Source organism: Thamnophis elegans, chromosome 13 (assembly GCF_009769535.1).
Source record: "Thamnophis elegans isolate rThaEle1 chromosome 13, rThaEle1.pri, whole genome shotgun sequence".
Classification (NCBI taxonomy): Eukaryota; Metazoa; Chordata; class Lepidosauria; order Squamata; family Colubridae; genus Thamnophis; species Thamnophis elegans.
Genome location: NC_045553.1, coordinates 1,028,931 through 1,050,965, shown reverse-complemented (window position 1 = coordinate 1,050,965; position 22,035 = coordinate 1,028,931). Strand labels below are relative to the sequence as shown.

General features: G+C 46.2%; 1 protein-coding gene across 2 annotated transcripts; it reads right to left on the bottom strand.

Annotated features, from left to right (window-relative positions):
- Positions 1-889: 889 nt before the first annotated feature.
- On the bottom strand, positions 890-21,811 carry NAA25 (N-alpha-acetyltransferase 25, NatB auxiliary subunit). Of its 2 annotated transcripts, XM_032229293.1 has the most exons (24): positions 21,678-21,811; positions 16,526-16,611; positions 15,882-16,020; positions 15,195-15,313; positions 14,651-14,725; positions 13,640-13,747; positions 13,015-13,093; positions 12,575-12,686; positions 11,938-12,027; positions 11,608-11,777; positions 10,383-10,495; positions 10,086-10,296; positions 9,082-9,171; positions 8,491-8,671; positions 7,775-7,874; positions 7,081-7,232; positions 6,539-6,664; positions 5,531-5,774; positions 5,263-5,386; positions 4,937-5,002; positions 4,655-4,752; positions 4,450-4,560; positions 4,134-4,280; positions 890-3,337 (listed from the first exon to the last, which is right to left on the bottom strand). In XM_032229293.1, exons 1-24 carry the CDS (start codon positions 21,751-21,753, stop codon positions 3,215-3,217), a joined length of 2,940 nt encoding a protein of 979 aa, XP_032085184.1. In that variant the 5' UTR covers positions 21,754-21,811; the 3' UTR covers positions 890-3,214. The 2 variants fall into 2 exon arrangements, with proteins under 2 accessions (XP_032085184.1, XP_032085185.1); XM_032229294.1 differs by lacking the exons at positions 15,195-15,313; positions 15,882-16,020; positions 16,526-16,611; positions 21,678-21,811 and having other exon boundaries at positions 13,640-13,695; positions 14,651-14,728.
- Between the last annotated feature and the right edge of the window lie 224 nt (positions 21,812-22,035).

Genomic DNA, 22,035 nt, shown 5'->3' with positions numbered 1-22,035 from the left:
GTCTGGACTTCAACTCCCAGAATTCCCCAGCCAGCAAATGCTGCCTGGGGAATTCTGGGAGTTGAAGTCCGGACATCTTCAAGTTGCCAAGGTTGAGAAACACTGTCCTAGACACTTCCCCATCTTCAAGTTGACAAGGTTGAGAAACACTGATTTAGGCTGCAGAGAACAGGACTTCAATTGCACCAAGCCAGCCTCGACTTCAGGCAGCTGTCCCAGATTGAGACCTCCAACATCTGTCCGTCCCCCCCCCGACCCCCAACGCTTAAAAGACCCTTTAAACGTTGCATTTTGTATCACGGCTAACCTCTTAGCATTAAAAGCAAAAAACCCTGAAGACCATGAAACCTTCAGAGAGAGGCGAACGCTTCCCGGTCCGAAAGAAACAAAAAAAGGCACAGAAAAAGTTGGTTATAAAGAAACTTGAGGTTTTTTGTTTTTTTTTTATAAATTATAAACCCATTCAGTTTATACAGCAGATTGTTAATAAGCAGTTTTTATCCTTTTAGGTTTCTGTTGGTGGGTTGAGGTGTTATACATTAAGTCACAAATTAAAAAATACAGCAAATCAAAATAAGCGCGATTAGAATCGGCAGCCGGATACCTCTCTCCTTTTATAGCTCAAAAAAAGAGGCAAAACAAACCCCCGTGATTCAATTATCAGAATTTCAAATATAAATTCAATTTCTAAATAGTAAGAAAATGATTTTAAAAAAAATAAAATGATAAACCCTAAACTTCCAAAGCTGGAAGGGTGATGAACACAGTTTGCACGGATGTCCTTCTTCCTCGAAAGGAGCTTACAGAAAATACAACCCAAAGGTTTTCACTCCTAGAAGTTGCCACAGAAGGAGCCCTGAGTCAAGCATTATTCTCAAGCTTTTAGCTCTTTTTAAATATCTCCCCCCCCCCCCCCCCGCCAAGTGCGTTGACCCACTTCCACAAGCCTTGGACAAAATCATCATGTCACAAATTTGGAATTCCACACAATTTTGTGCAAAAGGGAAAAACACCAGCACTTTTGTTTCTCTGCAACAAAAGGAAATCCTAAGAAAACAAAGCTCTGGTTAAAAGGTTTTAACAATTGAAACACACACACAAGTAATTTGCGTAACTCTTTTTGAGATTACGGCATCCCCTACTACTTGATCAAATGAGAAACGTCGTTTAAAAAGGCGATCTCAAGAGTGAAGGATTTCTTAGAGGATGGCATGAACAGTCAATATTCTTTGGAATACTTTTCGGGTGGAAAAAAAAATGGTTTGGGGAGGGGAAAAAAACCTTAAAACCCCAAGAATCGTGAGCTGCTCTGAAGGCTTTCGCAAGGCTATTTTAGCCACCATTACGTTTTCAAAACGGGCATTTTGAACCAAGCTGCCTACCAGAAAAAACTTATATGCAGAACTGACGGTGGAGATTCCCATCCTTCCTTAAACCATCCTTTAAAAATCTTTTTAAGTTGCTTCTCAACAGAAGCTCCGAAATATCTTTCTAGAAATTATTGCATTGGAAAAAATAGTGCTTCTACATATTTCTTCCGCCCTTCTTTTTCCCAAGACGATATAACAAGCCTGCAGGAGTCATGTTTTTGTACAGAAATCACCTTTGCTGCGTGGTATCTCTTGGCAGGATACGTCCACAGCAGGTTCAGGTAAAGCTCCATATTTCTCACGGGGCAGGTAGGGCTGCCTCTAGAACAGGTGAGACCCTCTCCGGGGGCAAGTGAGGGTGGGCATGGAGAAGACACCAACAAGCTGGATGTGCTGGCAGACAGCAATAAACCAGGCTGAACACCCACCAAAGCCGCTCCTTCGAAATCTGGATCCTGGCTAATGAGAAAGTAATCCATACGGTTGGGTTACTTTGCTTACCTGACTGATGCTACCTGCTTATCTTCCTGGGCATAAAGTCTACATTCAAGAGGCTTCCTTCCTTTCAATCTGGCAATTGATCATTGTTTAGGAAGAAACAGGAGCACATCCCCTGGTTTTTTAGTCCCCACTGATTTTTTAAAAAAAATACAATGGTAACCAACCAATCCTCTGAAGTAACTCAGAAAACGGCGTCTTAATGATCTCACAGAACAGTGAAACCTGCTAATATGTGCACAGCCACAGGCCAATTTCTTGTCAGTAACCAAGACTGGCCGTGCAGGAGTGCAAGTCCTTTTTATTTTTTCATCCAACAGCTCTGAATGTCAAAATGCTGAAAAAAAACCCGTGGCTCAACAGGTATTTTGGAAGTCGCTCCCAAATTCTGTTCCCAATGCGAGGAGGGTGGGAGGATTTGAAAGCGGTTAAGAGTTTCTTATCCTCCATTCTTGGGTCCCATCCAAAATCCACTTCGTACGCATCAGAAGGGATTCGGCAGCGCTTTGAAATGAAGAGAAATACGAAAAAAACTGGGGTTCAGCTCAACTAAGCCAGCCTGTTTTGACATGCAACTTTGAAAGTGGAAGAAACATCAAGGCACCACCGCACACAGCTCCAGACTTTAAAATAACAACAACTGAGTCCCCTTCGGGGAAAAGGGCGGCATAGAAATATAATAAATTCAATTCAATTAAGGTGGTGGTGTTGTTTTTTTGCTACCACTTACATCGATAATCTTCTACCTGATTCCTATGGAATTCTAGCTCCAGTTGCATTTCTAAACCCATTTTCTTGTAAACAACTGGAGGAGGAGGAGGAGGCTTTAACTGAGAGCACTGTTCTCCGACACCTACGAGAAAAGGAGGTTTGATGCTGGAACCGACGCTGGTCCTCTTTCCAACCAATTCGAACGGCTGAAAGGGAAGTTGCATACATAAAAGGAGAATAAAAGATCCTATTGCAGCCTAAATCGTTCAACAGTCAGATTTACTTGCCTGTGGCAGGAGGAGGAAGAGCCTAAGCAATGCTTAGGACAGTGTTTCTCAACCTTGGCCACTTGAAGATGTCCGGACTTCAACTCCCAGAATTCCCCAGCCAGCATTCGCTGTATAAAAAGTGGTCTAACCCTGTCCGTGGAGGGTCCCTGTTTCCATTCTTTTAATGTACAATAATTTAATCGGCTTGAATATATCTTTTTTTTAATACATAAAAAAAAGTTTGTGATCAAAGTCCTTCATGCATTTATGAGGAAGTTCCAGATTTTAACACAGAAGGGATGTCAGATGTTGCTCACTGGAGGCCAACGCCTTCCCTCTGGCTTTCCGCCCCAAGGAGGCAGGTCATCAAACCTTTAGGCTTTTTATTGAATCGAGTCTCTTTTTCAGCAGCTCCCCAATTTCTTGAACCGCGTGCTGGTAACTACTCTGGACTTTCCCTAGCGCAGTCTTTGTAAACTTCTTTTCTTCCTGGGTGAAAGAAAAAGGCAGGTAAGACAATCAGAACCGGGGAGTTCTGGTATTCATGGTATTGGACCTGGAGAGACCGCCTGCTGCCAATTACCTCCAACAGACCGATTAGATCCCACAGATTAGGCCTCCTCCGAATTCCATCCGCCGGCCAATACCAACTGGCGACTACCCGGAGGAGAGCCTTCTCTGTGGCTGCTCCGACCCTCTGGAACGAGCTCCCCGTGGAGATTCGAACCCTCACCACCCTCCAGGCCTTCCGCAAAGCCCTTAAAACCTGGCTGTTCCGACAGGCCTGGGGCTAAAAAGCTTTTGTCCCCCCTTGAATGGTATGGTTGTTGTGTGCTTTTAATTGTGGTATTGTTCTGTTCGTCTTTTTTATTCCTTATTTGTACCCCCCACCCCTTGACTTGGGTTGTGAGCTGCCCTGAGTCCCCTTTGGGGAAAAGGGCGGCATAGAAATATAATAAATTCAATTCAATTCAATTCAACCCGATCGGACGGACTCGTGACTTATTCTAAGTAATGATAAATTTACATTACAGCGCCTTTTGAGTTTCTAAGAAGAGAAACGAAGAAAACAGCTTAAGGGTGTACGGAGTTGGACCAGCCGAAGTATTTGAGCTAGTCGTCTTCTAGGGACTTCAGACCTGGAATGCCAGCTGCGAGTTTCTCCACGTACAAGAAACATTTTGAGCAAAAAGGCAGGGTTGAGAAATGAACAGAAAGAACAAGACAAATTCCGGCTACAAGAGAGCGGAGAGCACTCATTTAAAAGCTGCGTACTATTTCTTACCTGCAAGAGTGAATTATTGTCTATGTACAGCTCTTCAAGTTTAAGTGCAGTTAAATTAATTTCAAGCCCTCTGAGGTGATCTATCACGTTGGAAGTGAGGGTCTGGAGTCCAGAGACGTAATCTTGGAAGCTGGTGAAGACTGGAGGCTACAGAGATGGGCGAGAGGGGGAAATGTAAAAGGCCATCCTTGGCCTGTCCTCCGTTGTTTAATGAACCATATAAAGGAGTTGCTCTCAATAATCAGGAATCAGGAGTCAAGCTGTGGCTTTGGGGGGGAGAGGGAGGAAGAGGAAGGGGCATCATAGCCTGGCCTACCATGGCTACACTGCTCTCTTTTTTCTTCTTTTTCTTCTTCTGCAGGCTTGACTTCCAGGGCCGGAGGACGGCATCTGAGTAACTGCAGACCCACAAGACGATAGAGATGGTCTGCGGGGAGAAGCAGGGTGGGGGAGGTGCTTTAGGGGCATGGCTGCCTTTTGCAGTCAAGGCAGGCTGGGTGGCTCCGACCGCCCACACTCACCTCCACAAAGAAGACCAGGTTTTCTAAAATATGTGGATGGGTTTTGAAGCTGCCCTCCCGGATTTCCAACAAATCACCTTTGCATTTATTGACCTGATCTTAAGGAAAGAAGGAGGGAGAGAAATAGGGGAGAAAAACGGCTTGTGAATATTTAAGTCTTTTGCAAAGCCACACCCATCCCTTCTCTTCGCACCCCAAAGCAAGCCCACAAGTAAGGAAGCAGGTTTGTCAGGTCTGAAGCAAGTCAGAATTCTTGGGGACTTATTGGCAAAGCGGGCATACCTGTTAGTTGCTCCAGTAATGATTTGAAACAGTTTCCTATCCGCTCTTGAATCGCCGTGGAATCTTCTGCAAATAAATAAGGGATCCAATCGTTTATCCAATCGGAAGAGGCTTATCGTTAAATACACAGATGAAGGCGGGGGGGGGGGAAGCAAAAGGAAAATGCAACTGTGGCACAACTCCGTTGTAAAAGTTGTGGGACTTCAACTCCCAGAATTCCCCAGCCAGCCAGGTTAAAGTTGCCAAAGGTTGGCTACTATGGGGACTAATCCTTATTTCCCACTCTCTCCCTTCAGCCCCAAATTGAAGGAAGTTGGAGGGCTTACCTAAGCCATTGGTATCTAATTCATAAATTTCACTAACTAGATAAAACAAGCTGATTTGGGACTGGCAGCTCCCACTGTCAAAGAAGCTGGCCATCCGTGAAGGAGGGGGGCCGAGGACCGGATACTGTGGAAAGGAAGACACGGCATGTCACGTACTTTCCACACAAACAAAAAAGACAATCTTATTTGTGATCTAACCCAATTCGTGTTATTGCAATCGGTCTATTTAAAAAAAATAAAAAATCAGCATTCTTTCCCTGACTTGTACCTGAATATTTTTCTGTAGGAACCACTTCCCCGATCTCACTGTATCGTCCAGCTGCCGCAGGAGAGTCCGGACCGTGTCGATCTTGGAGGAAACGCCATTCTCGGTGGTTTTTTCTGAGTTCTTTGGCTGGCTGCTGTGGCCAAGAGCTGGCAGCCCGCTTATTAACCGTAATGTCAGGGACCGAATCCGCAACCAGGTGGTCTCTTCCTCCAAGGAGTATTTTCTGTGCTCTTCTGAAATATTCCTGAGAGAGAGGGAGAATTTAGATCCAGAAACCTATAGGCACAAAGCTGCCTATTTTTATTTTTTTTACCCCTATCTCCAGAAACTTGGAAATCTAACTCAGCAACATTTGTGAAGGGAGGGGTCGTCCCTTCCATCCACAAACTACAGTAGAATCTTATTTTAACAGATCCTTTGTTAAAATCTGGGGGAGGAAAATTAAATTGAATCCAATCGGATGTAATGTATACCATTTGCATTCTTGCGTTTGTCAATTCTTTTGGCTCATTATGCAAATGATCCAGAGCAGACTTTGTCTGGACTGTTCTGGAAATAGCAATAGCAGTTAGACTTATATACTGCTTCATAGGGCTTTCAGCCCTCTCTAAGCGGTTTACAGAGTCAGCATATCGCCTCCAACAACAATCCGGGTCCTCATTTTACCCACCTCGGAAGGATGGAAGGCTGAGTCAACCCTGAGCCGGTGAGATTTGAACCGCCAAACTGCAGCTAGCAGTCAGCTGAAGTGGCCTGCAGTACTGCACTCTACCCACTGCCCCACCTCGGCTCTTACACCCTAATAGGTTCCTGGGTGAAATCTGAAGTAAAGAACTGCCTTCTGAATGAGGCTCTGGATCTTATACTTAACTGGATCTATTATAATCCAGGGTGATCTATTTATTCCAGGTGGCAGAATAAAAACCAACATACTGCCCCTGGATATATTCCCGTCTCCCTTCAGATCATATAAAACTTCTACCGTCCTACGTAAACTTTTCTGCTTACTTCTCTTTCGGGTCCCAGTTGAATAGGACGGTGAGGTCTCTGTTATCCCGCAGGTCTTTCCAGGGAATGTCGTCCTCTTCCAGACTTAGGCCCATGGATTTAATACTTTCTTCCAAACTTGTTGATCTGGTTCATGAGGAACCGAACAGAAATATGCTGGGTTAGGCACTTACAAGGGTTGGCTCAGCTTTGTTCAGGGTTTTGGGGTTTTGTTTTCAATGGGGCCACTGAAAGTCCCCCAACTGCAAGGAAAAACACGTCAGGTGACGGGTTTTGTTTTCATCAAAAGCTTTGCTCTCTCTGCCAATACGCCACACGCCCCCAGTGAGGCATGCAGAACTGGTCAGAGGACCATTTTCAGGGTGCTGTCGGCTCCCTAGATAGAGAAAGGGAACCCTGCTTGGCCTTGACTCAAGGTTATTAAAAGCGCTGCTAGGAATCCTCCTCCCGTTTTTACGCAGCGTCTATCGCTGCTACTCACACCCGACACCAGTTTCCCAGGAAAAGCCCCGGCAGAGTTTCAGATGTTTCTCTGGACTCACATATTGGCTTCCAGGAGGAGATCTAGCAACATCCGTTCTGTGCGGACTTGTGCAAAATGAAGGGAGGCGTTCAGCCTGTTCCGGAAAGCAATGAACTCTGGGATCTTCTCAAACGCACCGTATTTATAGGCCTGAATGATGTATTCTGAGGTCTGCAAAGACAACGCAGGAGGGCCTCAAGGCTTGACGACAGCCCAAGGGGGGTTGATTTCTGTATAATGTCTGACTAGTGGGGGGGTGTTCAAAAGGCTCGTCCCAATCCTCGCGGGAGGGGAAGCAACACTTGTGCAGCCTTCACTCTTGAGATTTGCACAAACTTTCACGAGTTTGGGTTTAGGTTCAGCCTTGGAAGCTGCTTTCACGAGCAATTGTGGGGAGGGGGGGAGGAGGAAGGAAGCACTGCTACCATCCCTGAACTGAACCTCGTGGGGCTGACAGAAGAGCAGCTGAGGAAGTCTGGCCAAGGGCTTGGAGGTTCAGAAATCATTGGTTAACTCATGCCGATATCGACCCAACCCAAGTCCATTCCTCCTCCCCCTCCTTTCTGCTTCTCCTACGGGGCTCTGAGTATCTACGGGAGGCCGGGCAAAGGGAGAGGGACGGTGGGAAGAGCTGGCTCTGCTTCGAAGGGCTTTGCACACGGTCTCTGAAGAGGAGGAGAAGTGGAGACTTCCTCTCCTGTTCCCACACTTACATCTTTCTGGTTGGAGTGGAAAAACCTGAGGGCAAAGTTGCAGGATTGAGAGGCAGCAGCATAGTGGCCAAAAGCTGTGGCATAGCGGGTCAGCAGGTATCTGCAATGCAGAAGCAAAGCAAACCAACAAATCAACAAACGATACTCACAAAGCATGAAAAAACCAGCTCAGCTTTCCCAGCTGAGTGAGTTTAGCTTTGGGTACTTCCCATTATTACCCCAAGCGAAACCCAGGCCACTGCTGTTGTTGGTTTCTGGGGGGTGGGTGGGTGGGTGGGGGGAATGCCCTGCAATCGGTATGCCAAGAGAGCTAGTACATTTCAACGGCTCTCTGACTCCGTTTTATGCCTGACCAAGATTTTCCTTTTGACTGAAGAAGTTACGAATCGTCTCGGTTTAATAAACTTTGGTCCAGTTGCCAAAATGGACCCTTTTTTAAAGATACTTTTTGCCTGGATGATGAAGTCTTTATTTATATCTAGAAACACTCAAGGAAGGAGCTAAAATCGGAGGTTGCTCCAGGAACTTCATAAAAGTCCATCCTGCAAATGGGCACAGCGACCCCTCTCCTTGCCCCGAGACACCCCCACCCCCAGGACCCTTTCCCAACCTCTGGCGAATGGAGGAGGGGCCAGGCAGACGGCCCCCTTCTCTGCCCAAGACAGCAGCTCCACAAAGGCCCCCCCCACCCCCAGGAAGGGAGGCCAGTTACCCACCCAATGGTATCGTGTTGAATGTGCTTGGCATCCAGGCTAGAGTAGAGCTCCACCACCGGCTCAAAGGCCCCCAGCATGCAGTAGATTCGGATGAGCAGCAGTTTGAACTGGGCGTTGGAAGGGCTGGCGGTCAGGCCTTCCTCGAGCAGAGTCAAGCACTGCCAGACGGCCGATTCCTCACCTGGAGGGGGAGGGGGGGAAAGAAAGAGGGCAAAAACATAGGTGTGAAGCCGCACGCGAGGCGAGAAGGCAAGGAAGGGGCTCTGGAGGTACGTGAAGCGAACTCGTCTGTCGGACAAATTTGCCTCGTCCCCCTTCAAAGCTGCATTGCGTTCATAATGGGGGAAGAAATGCCAAGATCCAGCGTGTAAAGGAGACCCCAAACTCCGATCCTTCTGCTGCTTTAGCAGGTAACAGGTTCGATCTAGTCTCACGTGAAGAACAGAACGTTTTTCTAACTTTTCCATGCCACGCATCACCGTAGCAACTTCTTGACCCACCAAATTTTATTGCTGTTAATAAACGAAGCAAGCCATGCCCCCCCCCTTCCAAGGTCATTTCTGATCACAGACAGGTGTCGCAATGACATACCTGCTTCCAGCCAGAGGTCAAGCAGCAAATGGACAGCAAGCAAGCAGTAGTAATCTGAAAACTGTAGCTCCGTTTTCAAACAGGATTTTCCTGGGGGGGAGAGGGGGGGAGGATAAAGCCAGAAAACAGAACATTTTTCTCTACATGGGGCAGCCCTTGAAGAGCATTCGGAGACTTCAACTCGTCCAGAACGCGGCCGCGCGAGCGATTGTGGGTACACCTCGGTTCACCCACGTAACACCTATCCTCCGCGAGCTGCACTGGTTACCAATCGGTCTCCGGATACGCTTCAAGGTGCTAGTCGTAACTTATAAAGCCCTTCATGGTATTGGATCTGGGTACTTGAGAGACCGCCTGCTGCCAATTACCTCCCACAGACCCATTAGATCTCACAGGGTCGGCCTTCTCCGGGTTCCGGCGACCAGCCAATGCCATCTGGCTACTACCCGGGGGAGGGCCTTCTCTGTGGCAGCTCCGGCCCTCTGGAATGAACTCCCCGCAGGGATTCGGACCCTCACCTCTCTCCAGGCCTTCCGAAAAGCCGTCAAAACCTGGCTTTGCCGGCAGGCCTGGGGGTGATGAGTTCCCTCCCCTCTCGACATGCATGGTTGTGCGACTGTTGCTTATTTTTATTATTTGTATTTCGTTTTTATGTTCCCCTTTTCCTCCGTTTGAATTGTTCGCCGCCCTGAGTCCTCCCGGAGAAGGGTGGCATACAAATAATAAAATTCTATTCTATTCTATTTTACGCTTTCAAACATGAGCTAGTTTGATGAAATGCTATTTAACATTTCTTGCAGGTTTTACTTAAAATGCTAACTTTCTAATTCTCCAAAGTCGAAACGTTAACAGTGACCAGATTTAACCAGCAGGGCTAAAGAACTCGCCAAGGGGCTCAGTGATGCTCCAGGCCTCCTCAGACGAAGGTTTAAACCCGACCGGCCAAGGCAGGTGGGCGAGGACAGACTCCGCGAATGGCCAAGAGGCCCCGACGGTCTCCTCACCAAAATCCAATCCATGCCGATAACGCAGCATCAAGTCCTGGACGGCTGCCAGTTTCTGAGCCGTCTCGTCCATGGTGTGGAAGAGTCCAAGCAACCGTGTCAGCTGCATCACGCACAGGTGTTGTTGCAAAGCTTTGATATTAGCTGGGAGCGCAAGCCTGCCTTCCGACGGGACAGAAAGCGGGATGACCCCCAATAACTGGTTGATGAACTGCCAAGGAAAGGAGAGGGACCCGTCAAACACGGCCGGTCAGGAGTTCCAGGCTGCAGGAGGCGGGAGTTGCCAGCGAGGGCTACCTTTGTGTATTGCGTTGGCGGGAGGAGGTCGACGAACACCTTGAGATCTGTAAAGCAGCAAGGTTTGTCCCCAAACATCTTGAAATACTGGAACATGAGTTCTTCCGGGTTGCCTGAGAAAGGAAGAATCGGCTACTGAAAAGTGGCAGAGTCGGGTTTTGGATTGTAAAAGTGTCCTAAAATTCATGAGCGTGGCACGACAAAACCGCGCCCGACTAAAGCGCGCCCGATTACACCGCGTCGCTGACGTCATCAGCAGGGCGACAACAGCCAGCGCGGAGAAAGAAGGGCGCTTTAAATAGCGCTTTGAAAGCAAGCCAATTCAACTTAAGGTAAGGGTTAGGGTTAGGTTAAGGGTTAGGGCTAGGTTAAGGATTAGGTTTACGTTTAGGATTAGGTTTAGGGTTAGGTTAAGGGTTAGGATTAGGTTTAGGGTTAGGTTAAGGGTTAGGTTTAGGGGGGTTAGGTTTAGGGGTTAATTTTAGGTTTAGCGTTTACAGCGTGCTTCTGTCTCCGCGCTGTTGTCGCCCTGTGATGACGTCAGCTACGCGGTTTCGTCGAGCGCGCTTTAGTCGAACGCGGTTTTGTGGTGGAACCATTCATGAGGTCTCTTGATATGGGAAATAGCCAGTAAAGGCCGAGAAAATCGCTCAGAAGTCGAGTTATTCACCAAACTGGCTGGGGGATTCTGGGACTTGAAGTCCACCCATCTTAAAGTTGCCAAGTTTGAAGAAGGCCAGTTTAGGATCTACCTACTGAAGGAACCCTTCCCTTGCAAAACCAACCAACCACCTGAAAGAAGAAAAATGGGCGGCGAGGAAGAACAACGCAAGCACCTTCACATACGTGGCATTAAAGGTACAGCCCAGGAACTCCCTCACCCTGGCTCAATCATTCCTCTCCTTAAAACAAACAGTCAAGCTACAGAAGCAAGCCGTGATTCATTCAGGTTTTATTCTCCTTTTGAGCACCGAGGAGCTGCACAGGGAATGCGATAGCACGCCTTGCCCCCCCCCCCCCCCCGCAACTCAGCCTTTACATGTTTATCCACCTCTAGGAAAACTCCCAAGGTTTACAACAGTCTCCCCAGTGACCAGTGGATGCCTGCAATTCTTGTGCAGGGTTTACATCAGCTGCTGCAATCCCCTGACCCCCGTCTCCCCCCCTTGCGCCCCCCCCCCCACCCCCAAGAGGCTCATTCCGGCATCCCTGCAGCCGCCCTTACCCAGTTTCTGTTCTTCAGGGCAGCCTCTGTGCCGCAGACGGCTGATCAGCTCCAGCTGGGCCAGGTATGGTCCCCGAAGCGGGCGGGCGCTGTTGGACTCGTGGATCAGCCTCTGTTCTATGAAGGCGACTGCCTGCTCTGTGCTGTGATGGACGTCTCCTTCCAGAGAGCTGAGCACAAGGAGGGCCGTGAGATTCAGCACCTCCGCTCCATTTCTCACGCCCCCCCTCCCCAATCTCCTGCCATGCGTTAGTTCCAGGGATGAATTTGTTTCCTCCTTTCCCTTTATATTGAAGATTCTCAAAGCCCCCCCAAGAGGAGAGTACTCACTGCTCTCCTTCAGCTGGGGGCGTCCAAGCCATGCCGATCAGTTGAAAGAGGGAATCGAAGTAGATCATGTAGAACTGCCAGTCATCTGGGCTGAAACAGGAAAAAGCCAAGGAAAGAAAGAAAAAAAAAGCTGAAGGGCAGTGGAGGACCCCTCCTCTCTAGCTGTCTCTTTTGGGAGCAATCAGGGAAGGAAATCGAAACCGTTCCCTGGAAGGGAGACCAAAGTGTCTCCCCCACCTTCAATTGGCCGCGGAGAACGCAGCGTTACGGCTCGTCTGAATGTCACAAAAATAAAAATGTGCGGATTAATGATGCGTGCAGGTGAGGGAGCCTTTGAAATGGCGAAGGTAAGTTAGGGAAAAGGTTGGTTGTGAACAAGGCCCTGGATTGGGTGGCGGTTCAAAGAACAAGAAAGGTGAAGCTAAGCAGTTCTGGATAATAAAAACAGACGCCTCCACGTGGAATTGAAAAGGGGGGGGGGGATGGAAATGTCCCAAGTGAAGAGCAAAAAGGAAAGATTCCTCTTGGGGGGCCATCTAATGTTTTTACTAGCCTGGCAAACACCACGGCAGCCCAAAGGATGCCAAGGGGCTGCCCAAGGTAGGGCCCAGAGGCCAAGCCTACATTTCCTTCTTACTTTTTCAGCAGAAGTTTTCTGGAGAGCGCGTTGCACTCTGGCCACTTGCCCAGCTTCCTGTACATCTCCATGCACTTGTTTTCTCTGCTCTGGAGCGCGCTGGTTAACTTGTCTAAATATAATACACACACAGACACACACACCCCAAAATGAAAATTCACATTAAGGAACATGTCGATTTCGGAAACAAAGTCCCCCTTTCATCCCGCAACAATTGGACCGTAGGGAGCCAGGGAAAAGTTTCCTGGGGTTTAATTTCAAAACCGCCTTGTATTATATAACCAGAGATGCAAAATATCTGGCACAGAGAGGAGACACGTTTGTAGATGAGGCCATGATAAAAGCACATCGCTTTGCAAATCGAGGCAACACTGAACTGCAGGCAACCCTTTGTGCGTGTCAGATTACATCTCTTTCACAAAGGCACCGGAAAATCTTACCTCCCAATTTTCCTCTCACAACATCCAGAGCTTCTTGGTATTTTTCCAAGCGTTCTAGGATCATGTAGTAAAGTTCCACCTAGTGAAGTGGACAGCAAGAGGAAGAGATACGTCAAGAGGAGAGAGAGAGAATAACTTGCCACCATTAACTCCACTAATTTATCTTTAAGAAGCGGAGAGATATTTCTTGGACTAATAAATTGTGCCATAAACCGAAATCATTTTATGGCCACGGATGTTGAGCTTAAATAGATAGATAGATAGATAGATAGATAGATAGATAGATAGATAGATAGATAGATAGATAGATAGATAGATAGATAATTTTATTTGTATGCCGCCCTTTTCCCTGGGGGGACTCAGGGCGGCTCACAGTTCAGGGGGAGGGAGGACAAACCATGTTAAACACATAAAACAATACATCGTTAAAAGCACAACATTCATACAATTCGGGTGGGGTCAATATCTTTAACCCCAGGCCTGTCGGGACAGCCAGGTTCTAAGGGCTGTGCGGAAGGTCTGGAGGGTGGTGAGGGTACGAATCTCCATGGGGAGATCGTTCCATAGGGTCGGGGCTACCACCGAGAAGGCCCTCCTCCTAGAATTGGGGGGAAAAAAGTCTTACTTCTGCTTCAGCTTCGATTTTATCTTCTTTCACCATTTTTTCTACCATCCTTTCAGCTAGGGGTAAAAACATGGTTTTTGAGAGCTTTTCATCCTGCGCAGATATTGACTGCAAGAAAAAAACACATAGAACTGCCATATAGAGAACCAGCCCGCCGTCTGGCTAACATAAACACCGCTGGTCCCTAAGTTTTCTCTAGAGGAGCCAAAGCAAGCAAGGCGAATCGCACCCCTCTTTCCAATTCACCACAGGCCCAATGCAAAACATTAGTTTTGGGTGAAACCCTCCGACCCAATGAGAAGAATGATCAGACAACCGGCTGCGGTTTTATGCTCATTATTCCAGAAGAGCAGTGACAGGCACCAGATAGATCCACTGAGGCTGAGCAGCAACTTGGTAAGAAGAAATGGGCCACCCTGTGTATGGCAGTGCGCATGGCCATTCGGCTGTCCTGACTGCTTCACGCAACAGCCAATTGTCAGATTTCACCCCTTTCTCAAAGGATTCCTTGTAAATCCTCAACTAACATATGAATCCCAAACACCAGTTCCAGAATTCAGATGTTCAAAGGGAGGGAGGGAAGGAGGGAGAGGAAAGCATAATGAAGTTTTTTTTCCCTTTTCTTTACCCCAGAACGGGCTGCAGGTAGCACTCACCATCTCTGCTTCTGTATGACTCAAATGAGAATTTAGGAGTCTGCAGGAGACCCTTGCATTTCCCAGTAGAGAAATGTTATCATTTCACAGCATGTTCTCATCTAATTTGTTGATCAAATTGCACTATGAAGACAGGATTTAACGTAGCCCACTCTTAACCTACAACCCTAACCACATGCTCCCTGTATATCTGGAAGACACCAAGTTAAGAAAGGCTGTGCCGCTGTATTACAGCCTGTGCTTGCGACATATAGAATCTATGTCTAGCGTCTCCCTAGCATTTCCCCATATTTCAATTGGAAAGCGAACCAATTCCAAAGACAATTTACTCTCCCCCTGAAAGGTGGACACCTACCTGCATTATTAAACTCATCACGGACCAAAAATAGTATGGGTTTTTAGGGACAATCTTGTAAAGGGCCATTCCAGCCTGGAAAAGAAGAAAACACAAATCCAGATGACAAGAGACTGTCACAAAAGCTAGAATGGCCTCTAAGGAGAGCCTTTGCACAGTTCCAAAGTGTTTGCTGACAGGAAGGGAAGGAATGACAAGAGGCTCCCTTCTGTTAATGTTCTGGACTGGAGGATCACAACCTAGATGGGCAGGAGCTGCCACCACCACTCTCTTCTGTCTTTCTCCGGCCTGGCCCTAACTGCCACTTTAGGCACTTGCTTTGAGAGGGAACAGGAAACAGCAACCAAAACTCTCCCGTAACCTGACACTCCCTGATGTCAAATAAATTCCCTTCCAAAGGTCTGCTCAGCAATTCCCTCCGGCTGAAAGAGGTGAAATTTGGCATTTCATGAGGGACGTGTGAAGAAGTCGCCTGGGTCTCCTTGGAGGAGGGAAGCCTCTTCCTTCCCTGAGGAAGAAACCTGCCTATGATGTGGGCAAGTACCTGCTGCATCTTCTTATATTCTCCGACTCTCGCGTAAGCCATGAAGAGATGGGAATGATATTCCTCACTGCTGGGAACTTTCTTCACAGCCGCCTCGTAGAGTTTCGTGACCAGCTCGGCTGAAAGCAGATATTCTAAGCATTAAAAGTAGGCGGGTGAAGACTTAAGAGCCCCCCCTTCCTTATTGGAACAGGGCTGAAAGATCTGGCACCTTGAGACAAGTCTCTTCTTGGGGAGGGGGGCACCGGGGCTTGGCATCCGTGACCCCCAACCACCCCCCGGAGGACTGCAATACCTACTCTCAGCTGGCAGTTTGAGGGATCATGTTTAACCACACTTTAATTCCCCAGAATATTTTGGAGCCATAAAATGGTTCCCTGGCTTTTAGACGTTTGGCATTATGATAAATATTAGGAAATCCTGCCACAAGCGAGCAAAACAACAACTTAATTCAGAAATTAGTTCTGCTTGCAAATATTCAAATATTTCTTTTCAAATATTTCTTTGAATGAAGAGTTATTACTAAAATCTTGGCAAAACAGGATCTGGGGTGATTTCTGAGACGACCCTTTCTTCAATATATTGAAGAAGGGCTGATGAGATGCAAGTGGATCAGAACCCAGAGACAGAGTGGTTTGAAATGGAAATAAAAACCCCCACAGGGCTCAGGGTAGCTGGGAAACGTACGCCGGTGCATTTCTCGATACAGGATTGTCAACGCCTGCAAGGAATTGTCGTCCGTGGGTTCAAGGGCTGTTACTTCTTGGGCCAAAGTAAACGCTTCCTCTTGCCTCCCAGTTCTTTGCAGGCCAATTGCTTTCAGAACCTGCGTCCAGATGAAAGAACATTTTAAGAGGTAACTGTCAGTGAGGAGGATGCTCATGGAAAATCCCATCTCGAGAATAATCAGCAAAGAAGGTTCGAGGTTCATTTTATTTATATTCTTATTTATTTATAAGAAATGGTCCTGGTGGGTCAAACGTTAAATCTCAGAAGATGGACACCAACTCCGATTTGCCTTAGGATGCTAAGCCATGCGGAGGAGGAGGACAAATACGTTGAAGAAGAATTACTTTGACAAACCAGAGCTTATGACCAACATCACTGGAGAGGGGGAAAAACAGGAGCGACAAAGGCAATGTTGCAGAGGGGGGAAAAACTGCCCCACAAAGGAGGACTTCAAAGCTTAGCTTTAAAGTCTGCAGCTCTGGCTGCCCCACCCAGCCCAACCCTTTCTAGGGAGGCGGCAGACAGAAAGCAGACTCTGGCCCTTGCTTATTCAAGATTTAAGACAAAGACAACTCAACAAAATAAACTCACGGTGAGCTCACCTTAGCACAGTGGAGATCTCTGTGTTTTTTTAGCAGTTTGTCTGCCTGCTGGATTGCCATTTTATTATTGCCGTTATCAAGATAATCTAAAGAAAAGAAGGGAGAGGGGAATTACCACAGGCTGTAAAGTTGAGAATCAGCTCTCCCCCCCACATGGCAAGGGTTTCCAGGTTAGCTGGACTACAATTCCCATCCCTGTTGTAATGGGCAAAGTAACCGCAATGGGCTCCCTCTAATACATCAGTAGGGCATCCTTCTGAGAACAGCTTATTCTCCGTGGAGAAGTTTTCTTGTTTGGATTAGAAGAGAGTGGCAGCTCTTGGTTTCTGGTGAAAAATGAGTGACTTCCTCTAATATTTGGCGACTCTTCGGTGGTTGCTTAACATGAGGGTCAACATCTTTAAACCTAACTCATTCTTTCACAAGCCACAGATGGAAGGTGTTTAATGTCCAGCTTCCAATCTGACTTGCTGGAAGAGAACTCCTAGTTATGAGGGGTCCTTGATGCTCTGTTGAGCGTGGCTGATTTCTCCTTTATTGATAACTTCTCATCAATCTATCATACTGAACAAACCCACGGGAGAAGCTCCTATGGACTAACCAAGAGGAACCAAGGCGGCCTTTTTTCATGACCTAGCATGAAGCATAAACAATATGAATCCCATCTATGACAGATGCAAAAAGAGATTCTTAATAAGGGAACTTTGTGGATATTTTGTCACCATATCAAAGGAGCAGAGAATTAAAAAGATGTGAGTCAGCCGCAACAAATTACTTCAAAACTGTGAATTCAAGTCCTTGATTATTAAGTATGATTCCCAGACTGGATTTGAGAAAGTTAACAAAGTTTAATTAAGCTTCTATACCACAAATTAAAACAAAAAGCAAACTAACGCCAAGGGAAAATCTCTTAGCTCTCATTAAAGAAGGTATTAAATGAGATGAAATCAGAACTTGCCGGGACATTACATTACATTAAATGTAAATGTAGTTATATAAAAAAAAACATGTGTTTTCATGACACGTACCAATTAACACTAACATTGTTTTGAAATATTATTCAAAATACTACTAAATTGCTTCCAATCTCTTTCAGCATTGCCTTTCAATAGAAGAATTTGTCCAACACTGTGGTGTTCATATCTCCAATTTAGAAACGTATCTGATATGTACATATGATGTTACGCATTTTAAAAAATGGCTGAGAAACCTACTTTCCCGTTAGAGAGACTGAGTGCTCAAATATTATTTTTAGGAAGCACAGGCAGTTTTTTCAAATGTAACATTAAGCAGTTCTGACCTAATTCTTGTGGAAAAGAACCGAGTAGAGACAAAACTCTGAAAATACAGACTTTCAGGAGAAAGGCAGAAACAGCCAGGATAGCTGGGCCTGTAAATATGTACCTTGAAAGTTTGCATTATCAGAAAAAAAAATCCCAGATCTGCCCCAAAGCAATGCTTCTCGCCCCTCCCAACTAGCCTTTTTCTGTAACTGACAAGTTAGGCAACACTGATTTTAGGCTAGGCTCTCTCTTTGTTGAGCCTCTCCTGCCAATACTACCTTTTTTTATCTCATTCATCGATCGATGCAAAACTGTAAATCACCCTGTCCATTTTTAGTCAATACAAAGCTAGAAAAGTGGCATTGTGCAATACTGTACAAAGCCATTTTCTTAAGCAAGGAAAGTCATGTACTGGGGAGAGACAAATTAACCCGGCTGCTGCCTCTGAATGAAAGAAACCACTCCTCATGAGCTTTCGGCTTATTGGGAGAAGCAGCGACAGAGGCTCGCGCAACAGAAGTGAAATATGAAGCAATCAAGTCGAACAGCGTGAGGGATATACATAACCTAAAGCAAAATAATAATTAATACTTGGACTGGATTGGAAGATCACACGTGTAAGAAAAGAGGCCTTCAGGAGGCATGGTGAAAACAGCTCCAGCATCTCACCAAACTATCCCCAATCAAGAGATATATCAGAAATCTTGTATTTATAGGTCAGTCTTTAAAATCAGTTCTTTGGGAAAGGCACTTAGGAGAACCAGGCACCAAATTACGTGTCCTCTAGAGCAGTGGTCTCCAACCTTGGCAACTTTAAGACCTGTGGACTTCAACTCCCAGAGTTCCTCAGCCAGCAAAGCTGGCTGAGGAACTCTGGGAGTTGAAGTCCACAAGTCTTAAAGTTGCAAAGGTTGAAGACCACTGCTCTAGAGAGCCTGAATTGTTTTCACTCTTCCGTTTCTTGTGGAGCAAAATAAACACATATTTAAAAAATACTTTTCACCTTGTATTTACTTCTTTGTCACCATCTAACTTATAAAGTTATGTTTTAAAGCTATCTAACCCCCAGGGTGCTCAATGCAGGTTCTCACAAGAGGAAGTCCTGCAAGAAGCTAAACTTCAGACCAATTCCTGTTTCTGCAAATTTAATATAAGTTCCCGGAGGTCCCTATTTCAATTTCTGTAGGACTCCTTCATCAGCCCCCCCGGGTGATTTTCTGCCTTTTTCCCTCCCCACTCCAACTCCAACAACTCTGTACTTGGCCAGCAACCCCTGAAAAAGGTGGGAAGGATGTGTGTTTGTGTGTGTGTGTGTGTACAAATACATAAACATGCCTATAAAAAAAAGAGAAGGCAAACATTTTACGGTGGTATCAGACTCCTTCTTTCTAAATCATAGCTGGCTGAAAAGGTACAATAAACCACATTCTTTGGAGAGCGGCTACAAAACTGTGGAAAAGCAAAAAAAAAAAAAAAAAAAAAAAAACACCTTTAAGCACGCTGCATATTAATAGGACTAAAATCAGCACTTTTGGTAGCCTGGGCTCAGAAGGAGCCTTTGCACCCCCTACTTCATGAGGACATGAGGTCCATCACAAAAAAAAGGGGTGGGGGGGTCTGCTCCCCAAAGGCTTGGAATAGATAGATAGATAGATAGATAGATAGATAGATAGATAGATAGATAGATAGATAGATATAGATAGATATAGATAGATAAGTAGGTAGATAGAATGGATAGATAGATAGATGATATATAGATAGATTATATAATGTGTGTATGTGTGTTGCATTTGACACTAAATACATACATACATACATACACACACACACACACACACAATTATAGATAGATAAATAGATAAGTAGGTAGATAGAATGGATATATAGATAGATAGATGATATATAGGTAGATAGATTATATATATGTGTGTGTGTGTGTGTGTGTGTGTGTGTGTGTGTGTGTTGCATTTGACACTAAATACATACATACATACATACCTACATACATACCCACATACATACCCAGACACACACACACAATGATAGATAGATAGATAGATGATAGATAGATAAGAAGGTAGACAGAATGGATGGATAGATAGATAGATGATATATATGTATATAGGTATATATGTTGCATTTGACACTAAATACATACACACACACACATACACAATGATAGATAGATAGGTAGGTAGGTAGGTAGGTAGATAGAATGGATAGATAGATAGATGATAGATGATATGTTGCATTTGACACTAAATACATACATACATACATACATACATACACACACACACAATTATAGATAGATAAATAGATAAGTAGGTAGATAGAATGGATATATAGATAGATAGATGATATATAGGTAGATAGATTATATATATGTGTGTGTGTGTGTGTGTGTGTGTGTGTTGCATTTGACACTAAATACATACATACATACATACCTACATACATACCCACATACATACCCAGACACACACACACAATGATAGATAGATAGATAGATGATAGATAGATAAGAAGGTAGACAGAATGGATGGATAGATAGATAGATGATATATATGTATATAGGTATATATGTTGCATTTGACACTAAATACATACACACACACACATACACAATGATAGATAGATAGGTAGGTAGGTAGGTAGGTAGGTAGATAGAATGGATAGATAGATAGATGATAGATGATATGTTGCATTTGACACTAAATACATACATACATACATACATACATACACACACAATTATAGATAGATAAATAGATAAGTAGGTAGATAGAATGGATATATAGATAGATAGATGATATATAGGTAGATAGATTATATATATATATATATGTGTGTGTGTGTGTGTGTGTGTGTGTGTGTGTTGCATTTGACACTAAATACATACATACCCACATACATACCCAGACACACACACACAATGATAGATAGATAGATAGATGATAGATAGATAAGAAGGTAGACAGAATGGATGGATAGATAGATAGATGATAGATAGATGATAGATAGATGATATATATGTATATAGGTATATATGTTGCATTTGACACTAAATACATACACACACACACACATACACAATGATAGATAGATAGGTAGGTAGGTAGGTAGATAGAATGGATAGATAGATAGATGATAGATGATATGTTGCATTTGACACTAAATACATACATACATACATACATACATACATACATACATACATACACACACACAATTATATTTATATTACAATTATTTATAGAATTGTGTTGCTGGACCTTCAACCCTCTTCCCTTCTTTTTGGGGGGGGGGGAGTTTCTCCATGATTGTCCCAGGTAAAACTTTACCGAGCTTTCCAGGTTCTCCCCTCCACCCAAAATCTTTCCCAATAAAGACACTGGGGATTTTTTGGGGGAAGGGGTTTTTCCTCTCTCCTTCCCCTCCAGAATCAAGGCTTTTTTGCTCACCCCCGCCGATTTAAGGCCACTGAGGGTGGGGAGGGGAGGATGAGGCCTCCCCAAAGCCCTTTAAAGGCGCCTCCATCCCCCGCACTCGTGCAAAACAAAGCCCTAAAAGGGGGGCCCCCATCCCGCGGGGGTCGCAGGGGAGGAGGCCCCTCTAGATGGCACCCCGATGCCCCCTCAACCCCCCCTCAGGAAAAGCCCCCCCTCCCACCACGAGAGAGGCCTGCTCTTCCCCCCACCCCCCCACCCCCCCAGAGGAGACCGGGGAGGGGAACGTCCCGGGAAAGGTCCCGGCTCCAGGCGCGGCCCTCGGAGCGGCGTCCACGGGGCCTTCCCCTCCTCCCCCCCACCCCCGAGCAGGCCCGGCGTGAGGGGAAAGGCGGGAAGCGCGCGCGCGGAGGGGCCTACCGTAGATGGGCCGCAGGCGCCGGTCGTTCGGGTCCTGCACATGGCCCCGCGCACCCGCTGCCGCCGCCGCCGCCATGATGAGAGCGCAGAACCGCAGCGCGCAGCCGCCGCCGCCGCCGCCGCCACCGCCGGGCCTGCTCTCCCCTCTCGCTCTCTCTCCCGCACGGACGCCTGGCGGGGTGGGCCGAGGGCGGGCGGGAGGCGGCGCGCCGCCCGGCGAAAGAGAGAGAAAAAGAGAGAGGCAAAGCGGCCCGGCACAACGGCCCCGCGAGGTGGGCCTGCTCTGGCCCGCCAGCCTCGCGTAGTAGTCGCCCCCCCTCAGGCTTTTGCGGCCTTCGAGGCCTCCGTTGGAGTCTTT

Excerpts from the sequence above, each read along its gene's own strand:
- NAA25 (XM_032229293.1), bottom strand. The coding sequence starts at position 21,753 with ATGGCGGCGGCGGCGGCAGCGGGTGCGCGGGGCCATGTGCAGGACCCG. Across the intron at positions 12,028-12,574 it reads AGAAAACTTCTGCTGAAAAA|CCCAGATGACTGGCAGTTCT; the intron begins GTAAGAAGGAAA and ends TTCCTGTTTCAG. Across the intron at positions 5,775-6,538 it reads AACTGGGACCCGAAAGAGAA|GAATATTTCAGAAGAGCACA; the intron begins GTAAGCAGAAAA and ends CCTCTCTCTCAG.